The sequence below is a fragment of the Callorhinchus milii genome, unplaced genomic scaffold (genome assembly GCF_018977255.1).
Source record: "Callorhinchus milii isolate IMCB2004 unplaced genomic scaffold, IMCB_Cmil_1.0 Scaffold1, whole genome shotgun sequence".
NCBI classification, from domain to species: domain Eukaryota; kingdom Metazoa; phylum Chordata; class Chondrichthyes; order Chimaeriformes; family Callorhinchidae; genus Callorhinchus; species Callorhinchus milii.
In genome coordinates, this window is record NW_024704742.1 from 26,693,359 (window position 1) to 26,720,287 (window position 26,929).

Consider the following 26,929-nt stretch of genomic DNA (forward strand, 5'->3'; position numbering starts at 1 on the left):
GCTACAGGGCCCATTGTGACGGTAGCGATGTTTGGAACGTTGCTGCTCCTCGGCGTTCTGAGCGTGACGCGGCCTCTCACCAGCTGTGGGGGAGGAGGGGACACACGGGCTCTGGTGGTGCCTCACAGCCACATGGACGTCGGTTGGGTATACACTGTGCAGGTGGGACTTCTTTTGGGGGGGGGTCTTGTCCTGCCCTTGCCTGCCATTGCCCTTGCCCTGCCTTGCCCTTGCCTTGCCCTGCCTTGCCTTGCCTTGCCTTGCCTGCCTTGCCCTTGCCCTGCCTTGCCCTTGCCTTGCCCTGCCTTTGCCCTTGCCTTGCCCTTGCCCTTGCCTTGCCATTGCCCTTGCCCTGCCTTGCCCCTGCCTTGCCCTGCCTTGCCCTGCCTTGCCCTTGCCCCTGCCTTGCCCTTGCCCTGCCTTGCCCTGCCCTGCCCTGCCTGCCTTGCCCTTGCCCTTGCCTTGCCCTGCCTTGCCCTTGCCCTGCCTTGCTGCCTTGCCTTGCCCCTTGCCATTGCCCTTGCCTTGCCATTGCCCTTGCCCTGCCTTGCCCTGCCTTGCCCTTGCCATTGCCATTGCCCTGCCTTGCCCTTGCCCTGCCTTGCCCTGCCTTACCCTTGCCCTGCCTTGCCCCTGCCTTGCCCTGCCGTGCCCTTGCCCTTGTCCTGCCTTGCCCTTGCCTTGCCTTGCCCTTGCCCTGCCTTGCCCTTGCCCTGCCTTGCCCTGCCTTGCCCTTGCCCTGCCTTGCCCTTGCCCTGCCTTGCCCTTGCCTTGCCATTGCCCTTGCCCTTGCCCTGGCTTGCCTTTGCCCTGCCTTGCCCTGCTCCCCCCGCCCCCTTATCCCGCCCCCCCGCGCAAACCCTGTCCGCGGAGCCCTGCAGCCTCGGCGGTCAAGAGCGCTCGCCTTTTGCGGGCGAGACGCCCGGCTTCGTTTCCAGGCAGATCAGGGCGACACCTCGGGCGAGTTTGCTCGCGCTGCGCGCCCCGAATGACGAAACCGAACGATGAATCAATCGGTCCATTTGCAATCCGCCACTGTTCGCAACTGGCTGCCGCGTTTCGCCCACAAATATATACGGTCGATTCACTTTACAGCGTATTCCGCGAAGCGCTTTGAGACGTCGAGAAGACGTGAAAAGCGCTGTATCAAATGCAAGGATTGTTATTATCAACCCAGTCACCTCCTGTTCCCGGGTCTTGCATTCCCTCCCGCAGGAGGGAGAGAAAAATCCTGGTTGAGCCATCTTACTATCACAAGTCAAGTCATTTCCTTCCCTCTTTCTCCTCGCCCCCACCCCCGCCAACTCGGTGTGAATATGGGGAAAAGCTTATTTTAAGTTTGGGTTAGAGAGTTAACAGTGATTGTTCCAGATTTTTTTTCCCCAAAATTTGGGGGAAATGGAAGATGTTATTGTTGTTACGTTGTAAGTGTCGATTTCAAATCCCAAGTTTTGACTCGAAATCAGCTACATTTTGAAACCAAAACAAACAATAATAAATAACAAGAAAATAATAATAATCCTTGCATTTGATATATCGCTTTATCACGTCGTCGAGACATCTCAAAGCACTTCACAGGAGAGCAATGTAAAGTGTCATAATTGTATTTTAGAGTGAAACATTGGCACTGTAGGCAAAACATCAGTGTGCCGGCCCCACTCTTATCCCTTTAGAAGTTCGATAGCTTTAGCTTTAACCTGAGAGAATTGACCTTAACGTCACCGCTGACGTCAGCACCAGGCACTTGTTGTAGCTCCACCATTTGTCTCAATTTAGCCAGTCTTGCATTCAAACAAATCGCTTCTCTCAGAAATCTTGGTAAGCTGCCTAGTTTGCCATTTTGTTTACTTTAGATCAAATACATGAGACGCCGTCCGGCGTGGAGGACGCAATGTAAATCCAAGTTGTTGTTGTCGTACATAATGCATTTTATAAACAAATACATTTTATAAATAAAATCGATAATTCTGAATTAATAGAAGTATATTATAATCCTTGCATTTGATATAGCGCCTTATCACATCATCGAGGCATCTCAAAACACTTCCCAGGGTATACTGTACAGTGGATAAACTGTATTTTGTGAGCGAACGTGGCAGGCAATTAGGGCACCGCAACATCACAAAACAGCCGTGGAGTTAATGACCAATTTTATTTGTATTGTATTTGAGGAAACTGTCATATGTTTTTTTAAAAAAGAATTACAATTCATATGAAATTGCATAGGTGGATAGCCAGTAATCTTTCCCAAGATTTAGAGACTGTGGCAAAGCTGTTTGACACAAATACTCTTTCCAATTTGCTAAAATTCATTTTCAAATTATATCTAAAAAAAATCTGGTGCTGTGCAGGATTATCATCACATTGTGTCAGATTAGTAAAATTACTGAAGAACGTAATTGATGTTCCAGTGATTTGTGGAGGGCTCAAGATATCCAGTTTGCTGTAAATAGCAATGTGTAGGTTACCTGTGCCACGATACTAGTTGGGACATGTACGTGAGCCTGACTCATGTTTCAATAATGTAAATTTCCTTTCTTTTCCCACACTCACAAAAACAATTGTGCTAATGTGACTATAAAGGAGCAGTTTGCCTCAGGCGTGATTTGTTAGCAGTCGGATAGCTAAAATTGCAATTACATTGCTGACAATCTGTCAAATTAAGCTGTGTTTGTAAAATATAACTTGCGCCTGGTTTGAATTGAGAGAGGTGGAGTGGGAATCCTGCTATTCTTAGACTGTCATTTTTTGATGTGTGTGGAGCGAAAGCGGTTTTGTGTGCTTTTTCCTCTTCTCCTGTTTACCCCTTGTTCCCCCTCACCCCACCCCTACACTATTGTTGGCTTTCACTTGAAATCTAATGCCATTTTCCAGGCATTTATTTAACGAATTAAGACAAAGGGTTCACTGTTGTATTTATGCTTTTTCACCAATGACATTTCTTATTCTGAGGCTGCTGAGATCTGAGTGGGACAAAACTGGGGAATATTTGTACAATACTCTAGCTTAATTTGTTTTAACAGGCGATTGAGATCACAGCAACAAATTGCATTTATAGAACACCTTTCATGTTGGGAGGATGTCCCAAGGTGCTGGACAGTCAAGGGTTTGCACCCAAGCTGGGGGTTGGATTCAAGAGAGGTGGGGGTAGAAAAATGACTGAAAGCACAATCAAAGAGGAAGGTCTTGAGACGGACCTTGAAGGAGATGAGGGAAGGGGCGAGGCGAAGGGCTCAGCCTGGCTCATTTGGTAACACTCACCTCTTGAATCAGAAGGTTGTGGGTTCAACCCTCCATGTTATGGTTTTGAGTTTATAGTTTATAAGATGACATTCCAATACAGTGTTAGGAGAGCGCTGCACTGTTGGATGTGCTATTTTTCAGATGGGACATTAAACCGAGGCCCCACCTGCTTGTTAGGGTGGACGTTAAAGATACCACAGCACTATTCAAAGCAAGAAGGGAGTTTCCACAAGTGTCCTGGCCAGCAATCCCCCAGATAAAATTGGTCATTCACTTCACTCTTTGTTGGACATTACTATGTACAAATTGACAGCAAGCCTTGGCTCTTGCCAAACTGCGCCTAATACGTTCTGTGATTAGGTAAGCAGGATACGTCCCTCCAGGGAGAGAGTGCACATTCCAATCCAACAATCTATCTCTGGGATGTCCATGTATAAGTGGGATGCATGGAAATCTCAGCTTGGTTTGGATACTCTTTAGCATTGTGATGGGTTTCTGCATGTGTCGACAACAACAACTTGCATTTATATAGTGCCCTTCAGGCCGGACTCATCTCGGTGTCAGACGCCCAACTGACAAAAAAAAATTGACATCTCCATTTGCTTACAAATGTCAGTATAATCACAGTTAATCTTGTGAAGCTTTGTGACATTGCATTGATGTGATAAGGTGATACAGTATATCAATTACAAGGATTATTATCATTTTAATGAAGACATGTTGTACCAATGTGTGAATTTCCTTTTTACACTGGTTAAACAAATCATGTATAAATTGTTATTGGGTACTGCAGAGCAACCTCATATTTCTTAAATATCATTTCAGCCAGTAACCAGTTTATTATCTGTTAACAGGAGAGCATGCATGCATATGCAGCCAATGTTTACACAACTGTTGTGGAAGAACTGATAAAAGGGAAACAACGCAAGTTTATTGCAGTCGAGCAAGAGTTCTTTCGGCTGTGGTGGAATGATGTGGCCACCAGCACACAGAAAAAACAGGTACCAGCAATCATCCGTGACCATGGTGCTGTCTTGTCTTCCAGGCATCATTCAATTGGGTTGTAAAGAGTATCTCTTTAGCAACGGAAGCTGATTCTCAGCTGTATCAGTCAGTAAACGTATTACAAAAGAGATTTGGATCAAGAAGGCCCTGCAGCCAATTTGATTTCATCTTTCCAGCAAACCAATTCTAGCATCCTACCATTTACAGCATCAAGCTACTTCTTAAATTAATCCAATGGCCTTAACCATACTTTATCTTAAATGAAACCCAGCTTAATTACAAATGGGGTGGTGTAGGGGTTGTGCGCTTGCGAGCCAAATACTGGGGCACTCGGGAAATGCCCCTATTTCCCATTTTGCCAGTGGGCCGCTGACCCTATGTAAAGAAATACTTCCTGGTGTCTGCCCCCAAATTGTTGTGAACCTGTGACCTTTGCCTTTCTGCCATGGTCATGTATCAAATTATTGTACTGAGTTGACCCAAGTGTCACAGCTTGTCAGGAGACGTGGTACAGTATTACCGGTTTTCAAACTTCAGAGGCAGGAAATTTTCTGCTACATCAACACAGCAGAAAAAACTAATATTAATAAAGTACTTCACATTACACAGAATATACCCCAGCGTTTTTTGAAGTCAATAACAAGTCTCCTGAGTTGAGGTGATGTAAATACACTGCTTAAGCTTTGCTGTTGTATTTTATATTGCTATCTCAAGACACTTTGTAACCTGCCAAAGACTCACTGTTATACAGTACAAAATTACAATTGTATAGCGCCTTTCATGTCCTTTAGTAAGAACAGACAATAGCAATGGTCACTCTTTAGAGTTGGGCTTTCTCTTTTGGAGAATTCTGCTCAATGTGAAGAACGTCAATGGTGGGGAACAGAACACTGCCTGAGTTTAGTACCCAGGGCTAGCCTCAAGCATTGCCTGATTTTCTTTGGTCCACCAGGTGACATCACCACCGTTAAGACTATCCAAACCAGATTGAGAGTTCCATAGATATACGCTCTAATGAGTAAGATGATCCTAGTTAGACAAACAGCTGGAAAGCTTGCCAGACAACAATTTCAATGGCAAGCTATGCAGTTTTAGCTGGTTAGACTCCAGCAGTACCCCACAGTACACTCTGGTGTCCCCAAGGCTTGGCTCTTGCCGACCTGCGCCTAATACTGTCTGGAATTAAGTAAGCAGGATATGTCCCTCTGGGGAGAAAGTGCGCATTTCATTCCAACAATCTATCTCTGGGATTTCCATGTGTTTGTGGGATGCATGGAACTCTCAACTTGGTCTGGATACACTTAAGCATGGTGATGGGTTTCCGCGTGTGTCACAGTGTTGACCCCCCAAAATAATCACCTAAGCCAGCTGAACTCATACAAGGTGAATGTGGACCACTGCATCTGCGTTGTTATCAAATTCACGCTATAAAGATAAAAATAAATATATAATAATAATCCCTGCATTGATGCAGCACCCTATCACATCTTCGAGACATCTCAAAGTGCTTCACAGAATATACTGTAAAGTGAATTGACTGTACACATTGAATGGGGCATATACACTGTTGGTCAACATTGCTGTCAGGCTTCTAATCCGTATCCAAGTTGAACTAAATGCGCAACAAGTACCCTTAACTCTAAATAATACAGAAATGATAATAGAAAATAAGAGGGTGAATCAATTTGACTCAGACGCAGCAGAAGGCAACAGTGGCTACCAATATCTTTGAAACGCTTCTGCACGTACCAGAAGGTGAGAATGAGAGAGAAAGTCTTGTCCTTCTATAATGTATCAATTCTTGCGTAGGGCAGTAAATGGTTTGTAAATGTGAATGTGCTTCGTCATTGCCCGAAGTGTCCCCGTCTCATGAGTGACGTTGGGTGTTAATCACAGGTGTACCAGCTGCTGGCAGAGGGACGCTTGGAGTTTGTCCTTGGAGGTCAAGTGATGCACGACGAAGCAGTAACGGAACTCAGTTCCCAGATTTTGCAGCTCACAGGTAGTACACCCCCCACCCTCTCCAGATCTCTGCAGAGGACATTTTATACATTAATGCAACTGATGCAATTTTGCTGTGATTTCTCCTGTGCAAAGATCATTCGGTATGTTCTGTGGTCTGTCATGGGGCGGGGAGAATGTTTAATTAAATTAATTTACTCCCAAACCTGTTCAGGGTAAATGGCAGGTTTAGATTGTAATTTTCTTTGATGTGATGATCATATTGAATGTTGCATTTTACCCTTTTATTATCGTATGGTTGTTGAGGTCTTGGGCCAAGCAAAGTCTCCTATCCATGATCATTACCACATAGGTTTCAGCCTGGCTCAGTTGGTAGCACTCCTGCCTCGGGCTCAGTCAACATGTTGAGACTTTGAGCTCACAGTTCAGGCAGACACTCCAGTGCAGTGCCGAGGGAAGCACTGCATTGTTGTAGGTGCTGGACTTCAACATGACATTAAACTGAGGTATGTGCTCATTCAGGGAGATGTTAAAGATCCCACTGCATTTCCTGAAAATAGAAGGGTTACTCTCGTAACTCTCCTAGTTGATAATCCTCAAAGTAAAATTGATTGTTCACTTTGTGACTGTTTGCTGTATGCATTCGCCTACACAATATACAGTCGTTACACTTTACAGTAAATCCTGTGAAGCTTTTTGAGACGTCCTCCCGATGCGCGACGTGCCATATCAAATGCAAGAATCATTATTATAACACAAGCATTTAAAAGGCATCTCCGTATATCTTTCTTGTGTCTTTGCAGAGGGACATGGCTTTCTGTATGAAACATTTGGAGTGAGACCTCAGTTTTCTTGGCACGTTGATCCTTTTGGAGCTTCAGCAACAACCCCCACAGTGTTTTCTCTGGCAGGCTTCAATGCTCACCTTATTTCCCGCATCGACTACGATCAGAAGAATATGATGCAGAAAGGCAAGGTAAAACCAAGGAGGAGGGAACACAGAGTAAAAACATGGGGCCAGAGCAGTGGAACACATAGTCAATTCTTTCCTCTGTTCCCCCCCCGTTCCCCATTCGTATTGTTTCTGATCTTAGCTCTGTTAAAAGATGGAGATTGGGGTGGGGTGGATGCCTCCCATCCAGCATAGAGAATGTTGGAGGGATAGTTGCTCTAGGACGCCCTGTGATGAGCTTTGCATTTTCTCTGCATTTCTCCCCTTGTAGAAGCTGCAGTTTGTGTGGCGAGGATCTTCCTCCTTGGCACAGGGTCAAGAAATCTTCACTCACACCATGGACCAATACAGTTACTGTGTTCCCTCTTACCTTCCCTTCTCGAACAGGTAACAATATATTATTATATACAGTATTTTTCAAAAATAAAACCTGGATTGTTAAGCATCGGGCTTGGTGTCTACTTCAACATTGTACAGGGCAACCCTGTTACAACATGATTGTCTGAATCCTGTTTCTCAACAACAACAATAAATTACATTTGTATAGTGCCTTTCGTGTCAGGAGTTCATCCCAACTCCGTGTTGTCAGTGAAGTGGGAGAAATAGCCCGTATCCAGGTAGTAAGCGCTTTGGGACGTGCTCCTGACGTGAAAGGCACTCCATAAATTTAATTTTGTTGTTGTTGTTCTAAGTTTTGCTGATGACGTCACTCCCACGAGTTCAGCGTAAGAAATACTGCTGATCTCACTTACCTGGTGACATGACATCAGCTGCATTTCCTGTACGCAGTGTGCTTTTTAAAACTTTTACCACCTGTGATTTTAGCTCAGTCCACCAGTTGAGACTTTTCAGTTTAGGTGATTGAATCTCCCTTTATGTCATATCTCCAATTCTCACTAAAACATTTTTTTTTCACAGATCATAAAGTGGGTTTCAGGAATATTTCACCTTCTGTTTCAACACTATTTAGATCTGGCTTTTTTTGGAATGGCGTTGCTGTTTTTCCTGATCCACCAAAAGATGGGATTTACCCAAACATGAGTCTCCCCGTCACCAATGAGACCATTCATCTTTACGCAGAGACCATGGTATCGAACATCAAAGAAAGAGCAGCATGGTTCAGATCTAATCCTGTCCTGTGGCCATGGGTAAGAGTTGTAACGTATAACAAAGCAGATTTTTAGCTATTCAAAATGTTTACTAATCCCTTAGAGCATGTACATTTAAAAAAAAACACACTTGTGTGTCAGCCTGGTCCATTCGGTGGTACTCTTGTCTCTGAGTCAGAAGATTCTGAGTTCAAGCCCCACGTCAGGACTTTGAGCTTGTACAGACTAGGCTGAAACTCCAATGCAGTGTTTTTCCATCCTTTGGATCAGATGTTAAACTGAGATCCCGTCTTCCTGTTTAGGTGGCCGTTAACAATCCCATGGCACATTTTGAAACAGAAGGGAATTTCTCCTGGTGTCCAGGCCAACAATCCTCCAAATAAAATTGGTCACTCACTTTATGGATGTTGGTGGGACCAAATATACAAAAGCCTACAAAATATACAGTCACTAAAATTTACAGTTGATATTGTGAAGCGCTCTAAGATGTCCTCCTCATGTGAAAGCAACTATATCAAATGCAAGTATTAGTATTTATTATAAAACACAATGTTGCTGCTTGGTAGATATCTCATATTGCTGGCCAAAAAAGTTTCCTGAAACATCGTTGAACAAATTGTTTGAAATAAACTGTACGGTCATGCAGCAATAGTTTTGTTTATGTATTAAAACCAATATGTAACTATCTTCAAGCCTTAATATGTGTGAAAAATATTTTTTTAATGTTTGTGTGGGGGGGGAAGCTAAATTGTACCTTGTTTGTCAAGCTTGTTAATGTGAGCGGTATCTATCAGTTTCTGTGTAAACCATTCCTTTTTGTTTTCATCGCTATTGCAGGGCTGTGACAAGCAGTTCTTCAATGCCTCTGTGCAGTTTGAAAATATGGATCCGTTGATGGAATACATCAATCAGCACTCCGATGAATTTGGAGTTACTGTGCATTATGCTACACTGAGTGAATATTTTCAGGCTCTTCACAAGACAAACCTGACTTGGGATGTCCGAAACAACCAGGACTTCCTCCCATACTCCTCAGGTAATGATTTTGAAAGCAAAATGTAAATTGAACAATTAGCCCTGAAACCCACCTTATTAATGCAAAGGTACATTAAGAACTAGAACAAGTACTTTTTGTCTTTTGGTGAAGAGTGAAATGTTTCCAGAATGTGATTCTGTGGTGTGAATCCGACAGTGCTGAGCCTCAGGGCTCCTGCAGAGGGAGCCAATGCCTGCTTTGTGTGTCAGTAATTTATAACAGCATTTTTGGAAAAAAGCTCTTGAGAGGTTCAGATGGGGAGAAGGTCAATATAGCCTATTTTATAAAAATATTTTTTAAAAAAAAACAGCCATAGCCATTGTATTGGGTGGGGGGGAAAGTGCGACAGGTTTTTATTATCCATCTGAACAACTGATTTCCTTATTGAAGAAGATATTGCAGTACAGAGTATTAATTCAGCATTTTGATACCTATTCCTTGAGAGAATTTAGTCTGGAATTTTTTTAAAGACAAAATTCCACTTCTGCTTTTCTATCGGGTACAAGATCCTGAAGCGCTTGACCATTCTGACTGGACACAGGAGCTGGGGGTGGGAGCTGAGGAGGAGGAGAAAGATGACTGAAAATGGGGGTCCAAGAGGTACATTTTGAAGAGAACCTTGAAAGAGGGAAAGAGAAAGTCGGAGGACGTGGGAATTAAATCCTACAGAGTACGCTCTGAGTGGCTGAAAGCCTGCCCGCCGATGGTGGTGCAGATAGAAGAAGGGACCTGGTGTAGCTTAATAACTTGTGAGATAACTCGAGAAGCTGAACGAATGATCACGCTTGGCTGGAGGTGAATGAAGCGTCACTGACTGCATCGCAGCTGATGTCATTTTGTTTTTCTTGCACTGTTGGGCTCAGTGACTCTCTGATGAGTTCTCCCAATGGGGTCGTGAGGACTTGCTGTTCAAGTAAATATCAAAGAAAATCGAGTGGCAAAAAGGAAAAGGCGTCTTAAAGCTTAAGATAATAATTCGGCAGTGATGTTCACTTGTTAAGTGTTGAGGCTGGTTTTGCCCTAATTGATTTCAGAGTACAGCAATTGCAAACCTGGATGCACAGCCCACTGCACTCAGAATTATTCATACTACAAGCTAAGGTATGAGAACGCATCTTTTGTGACTTCATTTAATTCGCAGTTTCCATGGTCAGATGATCAGGGGTACATATTACATACCAGTGGCAATTAAATGGTTGCCTTAGCAACCTAGTCTTTTTCCCATTTTAAGCAGTACGATTTTTTTTATTCTCCCATGTTCAATATGAAGCTGTCTGGCACAGGCTCCCATCGTGCCTGCTGTTAAGAAAGAGAGGAAGAAAATAGCAGATCTCTTCCTTAGCAGTCGTGAAATTCACTGATATTGCTAGGAATTGGTTTCGTTCTTGGTCGGGCGCTGTACCTAGGAGTGGTAAGAATGCAAGTTTCTATTCTTGTCTCTTATTGTTTAAGAGGTCAGACCAGGTGGTCAAGTTTTAGTGACAACAGAAGGAAAAGAGAGCATTAACTATTAGACACCCTCACTCATCTGCATCTTCAAGGAACATTGGTATCTGGCTGGGAGGAGTTGCTGTCTGTCTTGTTGCCTGGACTACGGTTTAACAAGTTGTACAAATAAATGAAGCGAATAAAGTCTGGCCAAGTCTCTGGAATGTTGAAATGCTATCTGTGAAGCATAAGAAAAGCCAGAGCATATGGAACTGCTCTCTTCTATGGGTCTCTGATTTTCCTTGGTAACCGGTGTTTGAGCTGTTTAAACGCTATTTGCTTTAATTCTGTGAGCAGGGAAGCATGTTTGCCATTAAAAGATAAATTATGTGCCGTACTGAAGTTCAATTTGGTTTTCCAAGTTCTAAATGATTAAAGAATAAAACAGACTTAAAGTGGTATTCAATTCACCACTGCTACCTTGGCATTCAAAGAATTCTCATCAAGAGTGTCTGCAAGGCTTTTTAAAAAAAACTACGGGCTTAATAAACCTGCCAACCCAGTCTGCACACGTACACAAACACACACACACAATATTTCCTTTCCTCTCCTGATTGTGCTGGTTCACGCTGGGCTACAGCTCAGGAAACACAAGCTGCTCTTTGGGCAGGTGGCCATTCTTGCTATAGAAGCCTGGACAGAAAGACTTTGCCAGATTATGCAGCTCTGGGGGCTACCATAGCAGAGCTTCATTTTATCTAACATCCATGCATGAATACTTCAGAGCTAGGGTCACTGGATTGGATCAGAAGTGTGCACACAGCAGATTTTTTTTTATATGCCACCCTTCTCTGCCTTGGCATCAGTTGCGGCTTTACAATCTGCTGATGCTGACTATAACACCACAGCTACTGCCTGGCTGAGATCAACTCACTCGGTGCAGACTGGGGATGTAAATTGTTTGTGTGTCAGCCTGGCGTAGTGATAGCAATCTCACCACCAATCAGAAGGCTGTCGGTTCAAACCCCACGTCAAGAAGTGGAATCACATAGTCTAAGCTGACACTCCATCGAGTGCTGTGGGGCCGAGAGGGGTGGATGGTTAGAGGTGCCGTTCTTCGGATGAGACGTATACCCAAGGTCCCATCTACTTGTTCAAGTCGATTTTCAAGATCTCACGGCACTATTCGAAAGCGAATTTCTCCCCAACAGTCCGCCCAAATAAAAATTGGTCACTCACTCCATGGCTGCTTGTGGGACACTACTGTGCGCAACCAGCTGCCGCGATTTGCCCACAACATACATAGACAATCCACTTTACAGTACATCTCGTGAAGCTTTTTGAAATGTCTCAATGATGTGATAATGTGCTATAAAATGTGAGGATTACTATTATATACAGCCTTTATTCACTAACCCCAGGTAACAGCTGTGATTGGGTCCTCTCTGCTTGGCTCTGTTTGGTGGCTGTCAATGGAGGCTTGACAGCTCTTACAGTGTAATTCACTGCTGTATTTATAAATGTTAACTGTGGGGAACTTTTATCTTTATGTTTTTGGAATAACCAAATGTGAGAGAACTTAATAAAAGAGACTCGATTGTAATATGAAGAGCTTTTGATTTTATATTCAAAATTTGTCTTACTGTAGAACCATTTGAAGCCTGGACTGGATTTTATGCTTCTCGGAATATACTTAAAGGAGTGGCTCGGAGAGCAAATGCCTTCCTTTATGCCTGTGATTCCCTTTTTACACAGTATCTGCTGAAATATCCGTCAGGGTCTGTAGATAAACTTTGGGCACTGCAGCAAATTCAGAACCTGCGATGGGCTGTATCAGAGGTGAGGATCTTATACCTACAAATCAGTGAAGTACGCATAGTCCTGCATAAAGAAAGTAGTGGTACCAAACCGTATTCAAATACTCTTGAGATTGGTCAGAGAATTATAGCTAGGGCTTCTGATTTTCAGTTTTAACCAGAACCCCCAATAAAACACTCCCAATATAAAAAAACCATGGTGTTTATCCAATAAATACCACAAAACCCTGTAAATGGTTTCTGGTCCTGATGCACACCATATGAAGATGCCTCTCTCCCCTCCGTGTGCACAGGTGCGTCTGAATCTTCCATTAAAAGTAAGTGGAAAAGCCCTGATTTTTAGAACTCAAAAAATGCTAAAATAAAATAAATATTGTTTTAAACCCTGAAAAACAGAAGACCTAATTGTAGCAAACTGTCTTTCTGCTGTTGCCTTCATATTTTGCAGTCCGATATGAAACTAATCTCTGCAGATGACCAAAAGAAAACATTGGAGGCAAAGATAACAACCAATGTCAATCATGTCATAATCCTTATTACATTTAGGTGCAGCCTGGCTCAGTTAGTAGCACTTTCGCATTTGAGTCAGAAGTTTGTGGACTCAAGCCCCTTGTCAGTACTTTGAACTCGTACAATAAAATAATAATAATCCTTGCATTTCATACAGTGCCTTTCACGTTCGAAGGAAGTCTCAAAGATCTTCACAGGATTTATTATGAAAATTTGAAACTCAGTCCAGATTTTGAGCTCAAAGTCCTGTTGTGGGGATTGAACCTATAAGCTTCTGATTCGGAGGCTGAATGAGCCAGGTTGACATACTGTATCACGTGTTATACGAACAAATTGATGCTTGGCTCATACATGACTGTTAGAACAACAATCAAATTGTAACTGAGAACGAGAAGATTAGCCAGTATGGGAAATCTATGAGCCACATGAGTTTTATCCGAATCATATTGCACATTATGTATTCATGTGGTTTATTCTCATTGTGAAATATCAACACTTTTGTATTAGGTACAACATCATGATGGAATAACAGGGACCGAGTCACCCAAAGTGAGAGACATGTATATGGATCATCTTTTACGAGGAAGCTGGGCTGTAAAGAAAGTGATGGCTGCCATATTTGAAGAAACTCTGGCTGCTGCAGTGAAGAAGTCTACTCCTCGTCCCGATAGGCAAGTCACTAGCCTAAAAGGTGAAGGATAGCACTTTTCTTAACCGTGTCTATTAATATATAATTTGTTGTAAAATTTGCCACTCCGATACAGTGTTGGGAGGGTGCTGCATTGTTAAAGGTGTCGTCCTTCAGTCCTATCTGCTATTCAGGTGGACGTTAAAATCCCATGGCACTATTCAAAAAGAGAATGGAGTTTCTCCCGGTATCCTGACCAACAATCTCCCCCAAATAAAATTGGTCATTGAGTTTATTACCGCTATGGGACATTGCTGCGTGCAAATTGGCTGTCATGTTTACCTACAAAATACACAGTCACTGTGTTGGAGCTGAACTGGCACCAAAGTGACATGTTTAGTAAAGGAATGCCAGATTCAAGCCCTCCCTCTGTGGTGGTTTTGTTTGTCTGGTTCCTGAGCCAGGCGGGTAAACAGTATTCCAGGGAACTGCTGACGACAACTCAGCCATTATGGGTCACAGGTAGGACTAGGAAGGGCAGACCAGACCCTGGGGACAGGGAATCCTCCTACTCAGCTCCTGTTAATCCTGCAAGCCAAAGCCCTAACAGGTACTGTGTTCTTAGCTGGACAAACTGTGGGAAAGTTTGCCAGATAGTGCAAACTAGACAGTTTTAGCTGGTTTGGACTCCAGTAATACCCCAACTCACACTCTGGGGCCCCCAAGCCTTGGCGCATGGGTGAATTTTTGAGCTTTGGATCCCTGTAGGTTTCTCTTAAGTGTTATTTCTGGTAATTTTAGTATATTTATGTTGCGTGTGTTCATAGCGGTTTAAAATGCATGAACTGTGCGAGTAGCAGCTTCTGATTTGAGACTGAAATTGCAGGATTTACTGCAAAAGAAAATTTTCGATCCTGAAAATTGGCAAATATTATCAAGTATAATCGTGACATCCACCTAGTGATCGCAGCTGACGGTTTGCTTTTGGTCAAATAACGATCAGGAAGCAAAACCATCTTTACAGCATTGCTTTTATTAATCTTCTTCTCCCATGATTCTTTTTAAGCAAACTCTGTGCTGGATCCTGCAGCATGTCTGTCACAAACCAGGAGTTATTAGTGCAGTGTCTTCTAGCTTTCAAATGTGTCATTTCAGTTCCAATCGGAAGATTATCTACATGTTTGCACTTGTCTCTAATGTCAAACTAAAACTTTTTTCCTCTTATAAAAGAGGGAGACCTTTTGCAGATCACAGTGTACAACCCTCTAGGATGGAACATCACGACTTTTGTTAATCTGTCCATTGCATACTCAGTCGTCAGTGTGTATGACGACGCTGGAAATACTGTACCATCGCAGGTATTTGTAATAATTGAGGCTTTAGTAGTCTGTATGGAAGCGGAAGGACATTCATGGTGGGTAGTTAGAAAGCTTTTAGAAAGCTTTTATACTGTAAAGTGTTCTTAAATCTTTAAATCAACACGGGTAATTCTTATGATTTGGGGAAGTGCTTCTGTATAGAACCAAGACAGACAATTGAGGTCCATCTGGCTGTAGACTTCACGTAGTGCAAAGAAAATGTCTTGTTTCGGTTCTTACAAAACAATGTATGTTTCCCCCACAGCATATATACAATCAATTCACTTTACAGTATATTCTGTGAAGCACCTTGAAGCGTCTCGAAGACGTGATAAGGCGCTATATCAAATGCAAGAATTATTATTTATTATGAAGTGCAATTTGAAAAGGTTGGAAGCCAGCATCGAGGAGCTTTATAACCATGATTGTGTTAGAAATTCAATCTTAACCAGAAATAAACTGAAGATGGGAAATTCATTTCATGAAATATATATTCATGATCTGGTCCCCACAAGATTGCCGGGATCTGCGCTCCCAATGTGACAAGCGCTATATAAATGCAATTTGTTGTTGTTGAAAGCATTTTGGTTTCTATGTGATGATGAATGATTGAGCAAATTCCTCTGTTCTTTTAATGTTGGTTTAATGCTAAATGCACACAGTGAACTAACATGAAATAACTTATTTTCTGCTTCAGATCCAGAAATCCTCAGAGTCTAACAATACCTTTGATCTGTACATCCTGGTGACCCTAAATGCACTTGACTACCGTAGGTATCTGGTAAAGCCTGAAAAATCCAGCTCTATCAAGCAATCAGATATTCACTACTCTAAAAAACAGAAGGCCTACAGAGGAAAAGTGGTTGCATTTGACAGAAAGATGATGAACACGTCCAAAAAGACAGGACATAGACTACTTCCAGTGATGAATGAGTGCTATTTACTGAAGCTAGACCAGGACACAAACTTACTGTACAGCATCACTGACAGGTAAGAAGTGGTGTCCATGTCTCTGGTAAAACCAACTCAGCTGCTCAGAATTGCTTAAATTTATAAAAAGGCAGAAATATTAAATGTAAGCGTTCATTTTTGAGGATTTAGAAAATTGGATAATAATAATAATAATCCCTGTATTTGGGACATCTCAAAGTGCTTCACAGAATATTTTAAAGTGAATTGACTGTATATTTTGTGGATGAAACGCGGCAGACAATTGCGTACAGTAATGACCATTCTCTGTTGTAAATGGCAGAACTTCGCAGAAGATTGTTAAAATAACACAGAAGTTCTTAGAGTATCGAGCGAATGGAAATATCAAACAAGGTCCAATCTCGGATAATTATATATTTACACCCAATGGCTCAGCGGTGCCTGTATCCAAGTCCGTCAGCATGGAAATTGTTTTCGGAAAACTGGTAACCGAAATCAGACAGTACTTTTACAGGTAAGTGCCCCAAAAGTGAGAAATTGTTGAATTTATAATTTGCCACCTGTCTCTTGCGCTTGAATTCTCCAGTAAGATGGCGATGGAACTAGATGGCAAACCAACATCAGTCGAGTGGTATTTGATTGGCTTTATTCTCCGTGATGTTCGCTGTCAGCACTGCACTAACACCCTGTGCCTTGAGGAATCAATTACAGGTTCCCCGACAAAATTTACCTCAGCCAAGTTAGGCATTCACTGGACTGACTTAATCGCACTCTTGCCCCTGGTTTTGTGGACTGAAGCCCTATGTTGAAACAGGAGCTTGTAGTTTTGACTGGCTCTTTTATTACAGATCAGGGCAGTATCGGTTTATCAGAGGTGTTATCTTTCGGATCAGATATTAAACTGAGGTCCCCCTGCCTCTTCAGATGGCTGCTAAAGATTCTTCAATTCAAGAAGGAAGTTTCTCCTAATATAACAATAAAAATAATAATTATTGGGATACTCTCACCAACAGTATCTCAATGCAGACTCTGGGGTCCCCAAGCCTTGGCTCTCGCCAAACTACACCTAATGCTCTCTGGAGTTAGGCAACCAATGTGTGCCCCTCCAGGGAGAAAGTGTGCATTCCATCTAGATGCAGGGAAATTTCCATGTGTAGGTGAGTTACCTACGTGTAGTTCTGTTGAATGCGGATACTGTTAAGCTTGGCGATGGGCTTCTGCATGTGTCAAACACCCGATTGACCACAACGAATCTCAGCCAAGGCAACTGTTGGAGCACTCACTACGGGGTTGGATTCAAAGCTAATGGAAGAGAAAATCAGCCCAGGATTCACATATCAGATCTCCATTCAATACTGCCTGATTAAAAGTGTTTAACGTGTTGCTGTCTGTGGATTGGATCAGACACAGATGTAATGTTTTTCTGGTGGAATTGCCTGAAGACATTGACAATCCAGTCTCATTCATGGAGATTGTCCAAATGTTTCAGAAAACAAGCTGAAAACGCTATTCAATAATAAGTGGTTTTAGTTCCACCTCACAATCTGTTTTGAATATTTAATGATTTTGCATGTTTCTCTCTTAAACAGCAATATTTCAGCTGCTGCAAACGAGTACCAACATGTGATATTCACAAGGATCTACAAAGTGCCTGCCGGCTACGAGGGAGCACTGCTCTGCAACAGAATTGAGCAGGAATACAGAGTTGGGCCACTGGAGATGAACAGGGAGGCAATCATACGGACAAATACGGATTTGAAAACTGATCGCACCATTTATACTGACAATAACGGTTATCAAATCATGAAGAGACAGTATAGAACCTACTCACAAAACACTCTGGCTCGGGTAAGTAAAGTGTGCCATGTGGCAGCTGTATGATGGGAGAGAGAGGAGATTCAAGGGGGAAGAGTCTGAATTAGTTCACTGGTAGGTCTCTTTCACTAATGGGGTGAAGTTAACCGTGATGATGAATGACATTATTTCTTCATCCCATCTAATGGGATGAGATGGGATGAAGAAATAGGAAGCATGGTTAGATCAAACAAATGTTTGTTTCATTATATTTTCCTCCCAGTTGCTTTTTCTCCCTTTATTTCCTCCCCCCACTCCACATGTCAATTTCTTTAATTATTTTAAATACATCAAATCAAATCACACCTTAACTTGCACTCTTCTAAAGAATATAACCACAGCCCCACAACAGTCCAGGTCTTTAATCTAGTGTTGCTGTTGTTGGAAACTCTCCAAGATTTGTGTATCTTTACTTAAAATTTAGTGCCTAAAACTAAAAACAAAACTTCAAATGAAGTCTTACTAGTGCTCAATATAATTGGAGCAGCAACTCATTTTTATATACCAGACCTCTTGTTATAAAGGTGTGTATATATGTTTATATATATATATATAAATGGTTATATAGAGGTCGGTGTACTCTTCTATACCAATTGTTTGCCTTCTATCTTCTATCCATGAAAATGTTGCGCTCAACACATTTCCTCTTGAAGGGGAATCCAGAACAAGGGGGCATAATCTAAAAATTAGAGCTAGGCCATTTAGAAGTGAAATTAGGAGGCAGGTTTTCAACCAAAGGGTAGTGGAAACCTGGAACTCTCCCCCAAAAGGCTGTGGATGCTGGATCCATTCACATCTTCAAGATTGAGGTGGATAGATATTTGTTAGATCAGGCTATTAAGGGTGGGTAACTGGACTTGAGATACAGATCAGTCATGATCTTATAGAATGGCAGAAGAGGCTCGATGGGATCCATGGCCTCTACTGTTTATATGTTCTATGTGCCTTAATTTTAGTTGTTAATCTTTTGTGTGGAACTTTGATCAATTCCTAAGAATTTTTAGAAATTACATTTGTCGATTTTCCCCGTCCCCCATCTCTGTTATCATCACTTTCCTGTTTCACTTTGCCATTTTCAATCCAACGAGCTAAGTTACCATTAATTCCATTAATTGCAACGACTTAGAAGTCTCACATTTGCAACTTGATCAATTGCCTTCTGGAAATCTCAAGTGAATTTTGTGCGCTGCATAGCTTTCAATCACTGATTTAGTAATTACCTCAAAAAATGAAGAAGAAACAACAACTTGCACTTATACACCGCTCTCCATGCAGGATAGCGACTCAGAGCGTTTAAAGTGGCGGAGCCTGACTCTGAGCCGGTGGGGTGATGGGGGGAAGGTGGACGATTAAATGAAACTGGTTGCAAGCAAAGCTGCAACAGGTATTATTTTCGGGGATCTCCCTTCGTTGATGAGTTATATTTAAAAAATGCTTTAATTAAGCCCCAAAATATGAGGTATGTATGAAATTCTGCGACAAAGTAGCAACAGAGGAAATCACACCACCCTTCTAGAGAGTTACATCTATACTAATATATTGTGCAACAAAGTAACGCAGAGAAAAGCTATGACCTACAAGCTCATCACACATGTATGCACTCGAACCAGGAGCTCTGCCTACCAGGAGCCCTCCCAGCTGAATATAGATAAAGACGGTGTGTCTGTCTGTGTGTTAATCTACATTCCATATCGGATCCTCTGGTTGCAAGCGAAGCTGCAACGGGTACAGCTGGTTTATACAATAAAACAAAACACCGAATCGTTCTGTTAGCATCCGTGTCAGGACAAAACTTAACCTCTCAAACTTCTCCACTTATGTTTTTCAGAACTACTACCCTCTTGTGAGGACCACTTACATCGAGGACAATGGCACAAGGCTGGTTATGTTGTCTGAACGAGCTCATGGCATTTCCAGCCAGGCTGATGGGCAGGTGGAGGTTAGAAACATTGTCAGTTTAAAATGAGTCAGTAAAGTCTAGCTCATCAAAATAAAGAGGAAGTCTTGCCACCAAATTAACAAGAATTCAGATTGTATCAACCTGTGATTTTTATCTTGTGCTTGGCATGACACCGCTAACCTCTGGAACTCTCATCTCCATTTGTCTTTAAGTCGAACCTTAAAGCTACCTTTTCAACCATATTTCTTATAAACACCCCCTTCTCTTCCACCTTACTTGCTCGGTGCCACTGCAAAAACACCCTAAGATGCTATCCGGTTAAAATTGACCATTCACTTCATGGTTCTTTGTGGAACTTTGTGCAAATTGGCTGCCTTGTTCCTCTACCAAAAAATAGACACTGCATCCTGTGAAATGTTTTGGGATGTCCTCCTGACATGAAAGGTGCTATTTCAAATGTAAGGATTATTGTTATTATTAAGCACTTGCTCAAAATTTTAAAAGCAATAAATGACAAATGTTTCCGGTAGTTAGATTTGACTGACTTTCCCCTTACACCTAAACCCATAGACCATAAATTATTGACTTTTACGCACGTGTGGTTGCTTCGTTTAGACAGTTTGCCCTGGTGCTTTTGCAGGTGATGCTTCACCGAAGGTTGTGGAACAATAAAGATTGGAACCTGGGCTACAACCTGACTCTGAACGACACCTCTGTGGTGCGACCGCTTTTCTGGCTGATGTTGGGGTCAAAATCCGTCACTTCATCTCTTTATCAAAGTGGGATGGCCCTCGAGTTCAGACCTGTTGTTCTGTATGGTTCCGTCTCAGGTACATTATCTTGTTCTGTATGGCTCATGCAACCTGCTCCTTCAATAGCAATGCTGTTTATATTTTTTAAAAATTGAATTAACATGCTTTGAATTGGATAATTCTATTGATTGTTGTTCATAATGTGGTCTGCCCCACAGGAAAAGATGTAGTCATTCCATTACATAATCCAGGTGGAGGGACTATAGAAAATTCCATGTTTCTCCCATCTAACATTCACCTCCTGACCTTATGCGTGCCTGGATGGAGATACAGCTCAAACCACACTGACCACATACAGAGCATTGCTCAAGGTAAGAGGTGTTTCAATCTTAAACCTGTTGGATATTCTGCTTCAGAGCTAAGTTATATAAAACGGTTTCTCTTTCACAAGGTAAATATAAATCGTCTAACCCAAACTTCAGTCGGGTATTACTGAGACTGATGCATTTGTATGAAGTGGGAGAAGATGCGATTCTGTCTGAACCTGTGACCATAAACCTGAAGGTCAGTCATTTATTCTCTTGTTCAGTGACTTAGTAATAAACTTGCACAGTAATTCTAAATACTATCCTCCTGGGGGAGGTAAGCAAGGTGTCCTTAGAGTTGAACTGTTTCCAAGGTGACATGTTTGATGTGTCGGAATAGAGCCAGCCCTCTGTGGCAGTCTCAGTAGTCTGGTTCCTAAACCAGTCAGGTCCATAATATGACAGCACAGCCTGGCTCATTAGCTGGATTTCGAAGGGTAGACCAGTCACTGGGAACAGGGATTCCTCCCACTCAGCTCCTGCTAATCATGCATACCAAATCCCTAGTGGATAGTGTGTTCTAAGCTGGACAAGTAGCGGGAAAGCTTGCCAGGCAGTACTATGGATGGCAAGCTATGCAGGTTTAGCTGGCTAGACTCCTAATAGTACCCCAACACGCATTCTAAGGCCTGCAAGCCTTGGCTCTTGCCAACCTATGCCTAATATTTTCCAGAATTAGGTAAGCAGGACGCTTCCCTCCTGGGAAAGAGTACATTTTGTTCCAGTAAACATCTCTGGAATCTCCATATTTAGGTGGGATGGAACTCTGGTTTAGATACTCTTGAGCGTGGTGGTGGGTTTCCGCATGCGTCAGACAGCAGGCTAACTCCCCCAACAAAGTGTGTATGTTAAAATGCTCACTGATTAACCTTAATATAAAGTGTTGTAATGTTCAGTTTTGAATAAAGTCACAAATATCTATGCTGCACATCACTTCCCAAGCACTGCTGTGATATAGCAAAGATGTAGCTTTAACTTAACTGCTTTCTGGAAAATATGTGATACTAAAATTTATTTGTAGAATTCAATAATTCGATCAAATGGCTTAAAGAGCAAAAAGTATCCCCTGGTGTGTAACATTTTGTAGTTTTCCTTTATTGTTTTGTTCCAGAGTCAGTGGCAAGCTGCTGTTTAACTTGCAATTCTGCATTTTGCCCACAAAATACACAGTCAATCCACTTTACAATATTTTCTGTGAAGCGCTTTGAGATTTCTCAATGACGTGATAAGGCATAATGTCAAATGCAAGGAGTATTATTATAACCTTTATAAATCAAATTCACATAACTTTACAAGCGATTCATCGAGAGTAGATGGGTTGTGTGAGAGATGGTAGTGGTGTCTGCAGCCAAACACAAATCAGTGATGTTCCTTTTGGGAACTATTCACCCACAGATCAAAATAATAAATCCATCACCCAAATGAATAGATAGCAAAACAAAATAAATCGGTCCAGAGAACTGTGGGTAGTGCCTTTTTCTTCAACCCATAGTACGATATCTCCCCTTGTAATAATAATAATAATAATCCTTGCATTTGATAAAGCGCTTTTCACGTCGGAAGGATGTCCCAAAGCGCTTCACAGAACACACTGTAAAGTGAATTGACTGTATATTTGTGGGCGAACGCGGCAGCCAATTGCGCACAGCAATGTCCCACAAACAGTCGTAGATTGAAAATGACAAATTTTATTATTGTTTTTGGTTTTTGGAGGGATTATTATTAGGCTCTGTGTGGAGTAAGGAAACTTGCCCAAGGTTTCGCCCTCTGCCTGGAATTGAACTCAGGTCTCTCGCTTGCAAAGCGAGTGCTCTAACCACTGAGCTACAGGACTCCACAATCCTGTACATACTGGGCTGTGGTCAGTTCTCTGATAAATAGCTTGCAGCCTTCATGTACCTCAGTGTCCGTTTGCCTTTGCCATCTGAGGGGAAATGATGCAAAGAATCTAAAATGTGTAAAGGGGGGAAGTGTCTTTGGAAGAAATGATGTGTGCAGGAGAAGTCAAGTTGATTTTGTAAAGCTCAAAGCTGGAGGTTATTTCACAGCTTGCAGAGAATGAAACCATTGTTAAGAGAATCTCAAAGTCTGTTAAAATTCATTAGCATTTTAATTAGGGTGCTTCACTGTGATTCACCCTTCAATTATACAAGATCCGAATTCATGTTAAATCTGAACCTCTGTCAGAACTTACTCAAAGTGTTGGGGACAGTGGTGTCTGTTGAGGAACGCTCGCTCACAGGAACCTGGGACGTTAACACACTGGCACGTTGGAAATGGAAAACAGCAGAGCAACGAGACACAGGTGGGTCCCTTCAGTTTGCTATGTGGAACGTGAGTTCTGATGCACTCTTGTGATGAATGTGTAGTGCAGAGCAGCTACAACTAGAAGCTTGTGCACTTTACAAATACAAGTTGTTGTTGTTGCTTGTCTGCGGTGCCCTGAGCAGCCCGTGCAGTGAAATTTGCATACTTTCTACGGAAGGTGGATTCTATAAAGAGAGCTCTGCATATGTTGCAGCTGTTTCAAAGTTATGCTCAGTTCTCCAGCCTTTTCCCCAGTTGCTGGGACAGCTTCTACAAGCCAATGAACCGAACATCCGTGCCTTGACCCGCTCAGCCTTCTCCCACCTCCCCAACATTGGGGGTTGGCAAAGGCCCTATTCCTGTTACATCTTTGCAATATAAAAAACATCCTTACATTTGCTGTAGCCCTTTTCATTTCAGCAGGAAGCCTCAAAGTGTTTCATGGTATTTACTATAATGTATATTGACCTCGCATTTTGTAGTAAAAGTGGCTGCCAGTTCGCACACGGCAATGCCCCACAAATAGCCACAAAGCAAATGACCGTATTTTATTTTATTTGAGGGATTGTTGGCCAGGACACCGGGAGAAACTCCTTTCGCTTTTCTCATGGTTCTATGTGATTTTTAAAGTCCACCTGGAAAGGCAGAACATCTCACCCGAGGGACAGCACCTCCAACAACGCAGCACTCCCCCAGCACTGCATTAGAGTGTCATCTTGGATTAATGAGTTTAAAGTTTCAACATGGGATTGAACCCCTCAGAGATAAGAGCGTAACTGACTGAGCCAAGTACTTCAAAGTGCTTTGAGACTTTAGCCTACATGAAAGGTGCTAAATAAGGGCTTTGTTTTTATAAATGTGGTAAAATCATTCAACAAAGAAGAAGTCACTGCACATTAAAGTAACTGAAGTGTTTTGAGACAGATGTCCTTCTGATGTGAATGTGAACGATTTATTTTTAACTAGTTTCTTCTTTTGTTTAAAGTTTCTCAGCTAGACCTAACTGGAACTTTCATACCTAACTGGAATTTTCACACCTACTGCAACTTTCACACCTGTTATGATCACTAGTATTTCTCTAGCTCAATGTGCAATAAACTTATCTGCTTCTTCTGAGACTACAGTTACTGCAACTGCCCACATGAATACATTGATTCTGACTAATCTAATAACTGTTTTCTGTGTGTGTGTGATTGTATATATATATATGTATATAGTATAACCAAAACTCTGGCATTTCGAAACACTCTTACATGTTCTAATGTTAATTATTGGTAAGTCGACCTTGAATCTTGTGCTTCCAGTTGTTGATTAAAGGATGCTCCATGATGAGGCTCAACAATTGCATCGTCCTTGTTAGTGCAACATACCTGCTATTGCATGTATAGGATTTTTTTTCTGTCTGTTTTAGATTTTGTTTTGAAAATGTCTGTATTGGAGACAGTTATGTTTTTCTTTGCAGATTGGTATTTCTTCTGGGTTCTTAACCAAACAGGAATTAATCAGTAATGTATGTGTCGAAGCACAGTTTAAAATAAATCTTTTTGCGATGGTACTGAGATAGCCAGTCACATCCCTGAGAACCAGAATTTATATTCTGAAACCTTTGCATCTTTTTCACAGAATGTAAAAAAGACACAAGACGGCTAACTGAGGGCTTCACTGTGACCCTTCAACCCAAGGAGATAAGAACATTCTTTGTGTATTTTGGACAAGAGGGAAATGATCCACAATAACTTGAAATGTGAAACCTGAGAATGTTTAATTCAGAACTGTGTGGTTATTTCAGCCATACCATCACTGAGGCGGTATGACATGCTCTCTCCAATCCTCCCCCCCTCCATAACAAGTCTGTATCATGTGTTCAGCATATAGATTGCTGTTTAACTCTTGTGCAAGATGTCGTCGGGCTTGCATTTCACCATTGGGTATTGGAAGAAAGGTCTTAAGTTCTTCGCTGTGTACTTCCTGCACTTGTCTCACAAACCTTCCAAACCTAGCCTTATAAAGCACCTTTCCACTGACCAGAGTTAGCACTTAATTGCCACCACGCTTTCTAAGGTCTAGTTAAAATACATATCAATCAGACTTCAACATCCTGACTACATTTATTCAATATCAATTAATGTGTCCATGGCTTTGTATGCTCTGTGAGCAGTTACACCTCAGAATATCAGTGCCTTGAGTTTCCAATTTAGACACCTTCTTATTGAGTTATAAAGACTCATTGTTCATCATCTGTTTAGCTTCCCATCTGCTCCTGGTGGGGTTTAGACAGGGTCTCCTACCCTCCTCATCTCGTCGCTTTATCTATTTTTCTAATTCCCTTCTTAAACTATCACTCATTCTGCAGTTCAGCTAGGAATTTTGTAATTTATGTTTCCCAACCTGGTCTGCCCATTTTAATCTCCATTCCTCAAATTCCTGTTTCTTTTTCTCCATCACCTCTTGTAGGGAATGTACTGCTGCCTGGGCTCTACTGAGTCCTTCCCTCAAGATTGTATTACCTTTTTCTATGGCTCTTACATCCTTGGCTGTTTTGAACTGTTGTTCTAACCCCTCATTTTTAATTATCAACTGCTCTCTTTTTCTCCTGTTTCCCATTGACTGCCTGGAACTCCACCTTTCATAGTCACACCAAACACCACTGCACTATTATCAAATGACACGCACAAGTATTTTAAAAGGCACATTAAGAGGACTTTTGTCTGACATTCTGTATTGCAGTTATAGACATAGTTATCAACTCATTTGGGCTCTCAAGGTGTGAAGTCCCATTTGGACTAACCTGTTCTCTGCGCTGTTTTGTGGACAAGCTTTTACATAATCTATTACAAGCTTTTCCCACTGTCCATTTACCTGCAATCTGAGTGGGACTTATTTGGTCATTCAATCCACGACTGTTTGTGGCACCGCAATGCCTTAAATTATGTTGGAGTCCGTAATACATAAAATAAAGGTACTTACTGTTTGAGCAACTTGAGCAAACTAACCAACTTTGTTAGATATCCCTCCAAGGTATAACTGCTACCTGCCTGCTCAAACACCTTGTATTTATACCTTTGTTTCCATGCTCTGACACTTACAAAATAACACAAGCCAAAGCCCTAAAGCATAGGGGTGTCCTAGCTGGACAAGCAGCGCGAAAGTTTGCAAGACAATAATATCAACGGCAAACTATACGGATTTAGACTCCAGCAGTAACCCCAACGCACATTCTGGAGGTCCCCAAGCCTTGGCTCTTGTCAACCTGCCCCGAATAATTTCTGGAATTCAGTAAGCAGGATGTGTCCCTCCGAGGAGAGTTGTGCATTCCATTCCAACAGTCTATCTCTGGGATTTCCACGTGATGGTGGGATGCACGGAAATCTCAGCTTGGTTTGGATGCTCTTAAACATGTTGATGGCTTTCCGCAAGTGGTAGACACCCAGCTGACCCCCAAAAAACAACCAAAACAATACCATGCAAGCAGGAAGAACAACAATCTTGCAGACAGTGTATTCAATTCGCCATTCAAACGAGTAGTCAATTGAGTTTGTAGGTTCCTTGCCCGTAATGTCACCACCACCACAGAGGATGCCTGATTTTCCCATTTACTGGCACACGTCAACTTCATTTCTATATTAGGGGTAATTGTTGTGTAGTCATGATCAAAGCTGCACATGTCTAAGGTGTATTGCATTGGTTGCTCGCCAGGTTTTGAAATTCTGTGATTTGCACAAGATGACATATGCACAAAGCTACTTATAAAGTGGACTGTGAAAGGGTTGTTC

At 42.0% G+C, this 26,929-nt stretch overlaps 1 protein-coding gene across 1 annotated transcript; it reads left to right on the forward strand.

The window, feature by feature from the left end:
- On the forward strand, positions 1-26,378 carry man2b2 (mannosidase, alpha, class 2B, member 2). The gene is made up of 19 exons (XM_042340070.1): positions 1-162; positions 4,098-4,244; positions 6,145-6,250; positions 7,014-7,186; positions 7,434-7,549; positions 8,133-8,310; positions 9,109-9,307; positions 12,384-12,574; positions 13,570-13,753; positions 14,921-15,048; positions 15,746-16,038; positions 16,301-16,492; positions 17,568-17,826; positions 19,661-19,771; positions 20,373-20,562; positions 20,703-20,855; positions 20,936-21,048; positions 23,037-23,154; positions 24,780-26,378. Exons 1-19 carry the CDS (start codon positions 28-30, stop codon positions 24,890-24,892), a joined length of 3,099 nt encoding a protein of 1,032 aa, XP_042196004.1. The 5' UTR covers positions 1-27; the 3' UTR covers positions 24,893-26,378.
- Positions 26,379-26,929: the final 551 nt, after the last annotated feature.

Bases quoted from the DNA above. Each gene is read 5' to 3' on its own strand.
- man2b2 (XM_042340070.1), top strand. From the start codon at position 28: ATGTTTGGAACGTTGCTGCTCCTCGGCGTTCTGAGCGTGACGCGGCCT. The intron at 6,251-7,013 runs GTAGTACACCCC...GTGTCTTTGCAG, and splicing joins CCAGATTTTGCAGCTCACAG to AGGGACATGGCTTTCTGTAT. The intron at 16,493-17,567 runs GTAAGTGCCCCA...TCTCTTAAACAG, and splicing joins ATCAGACAGTACTTTTACAG to CAATATTTCAGCTGCTGCAA.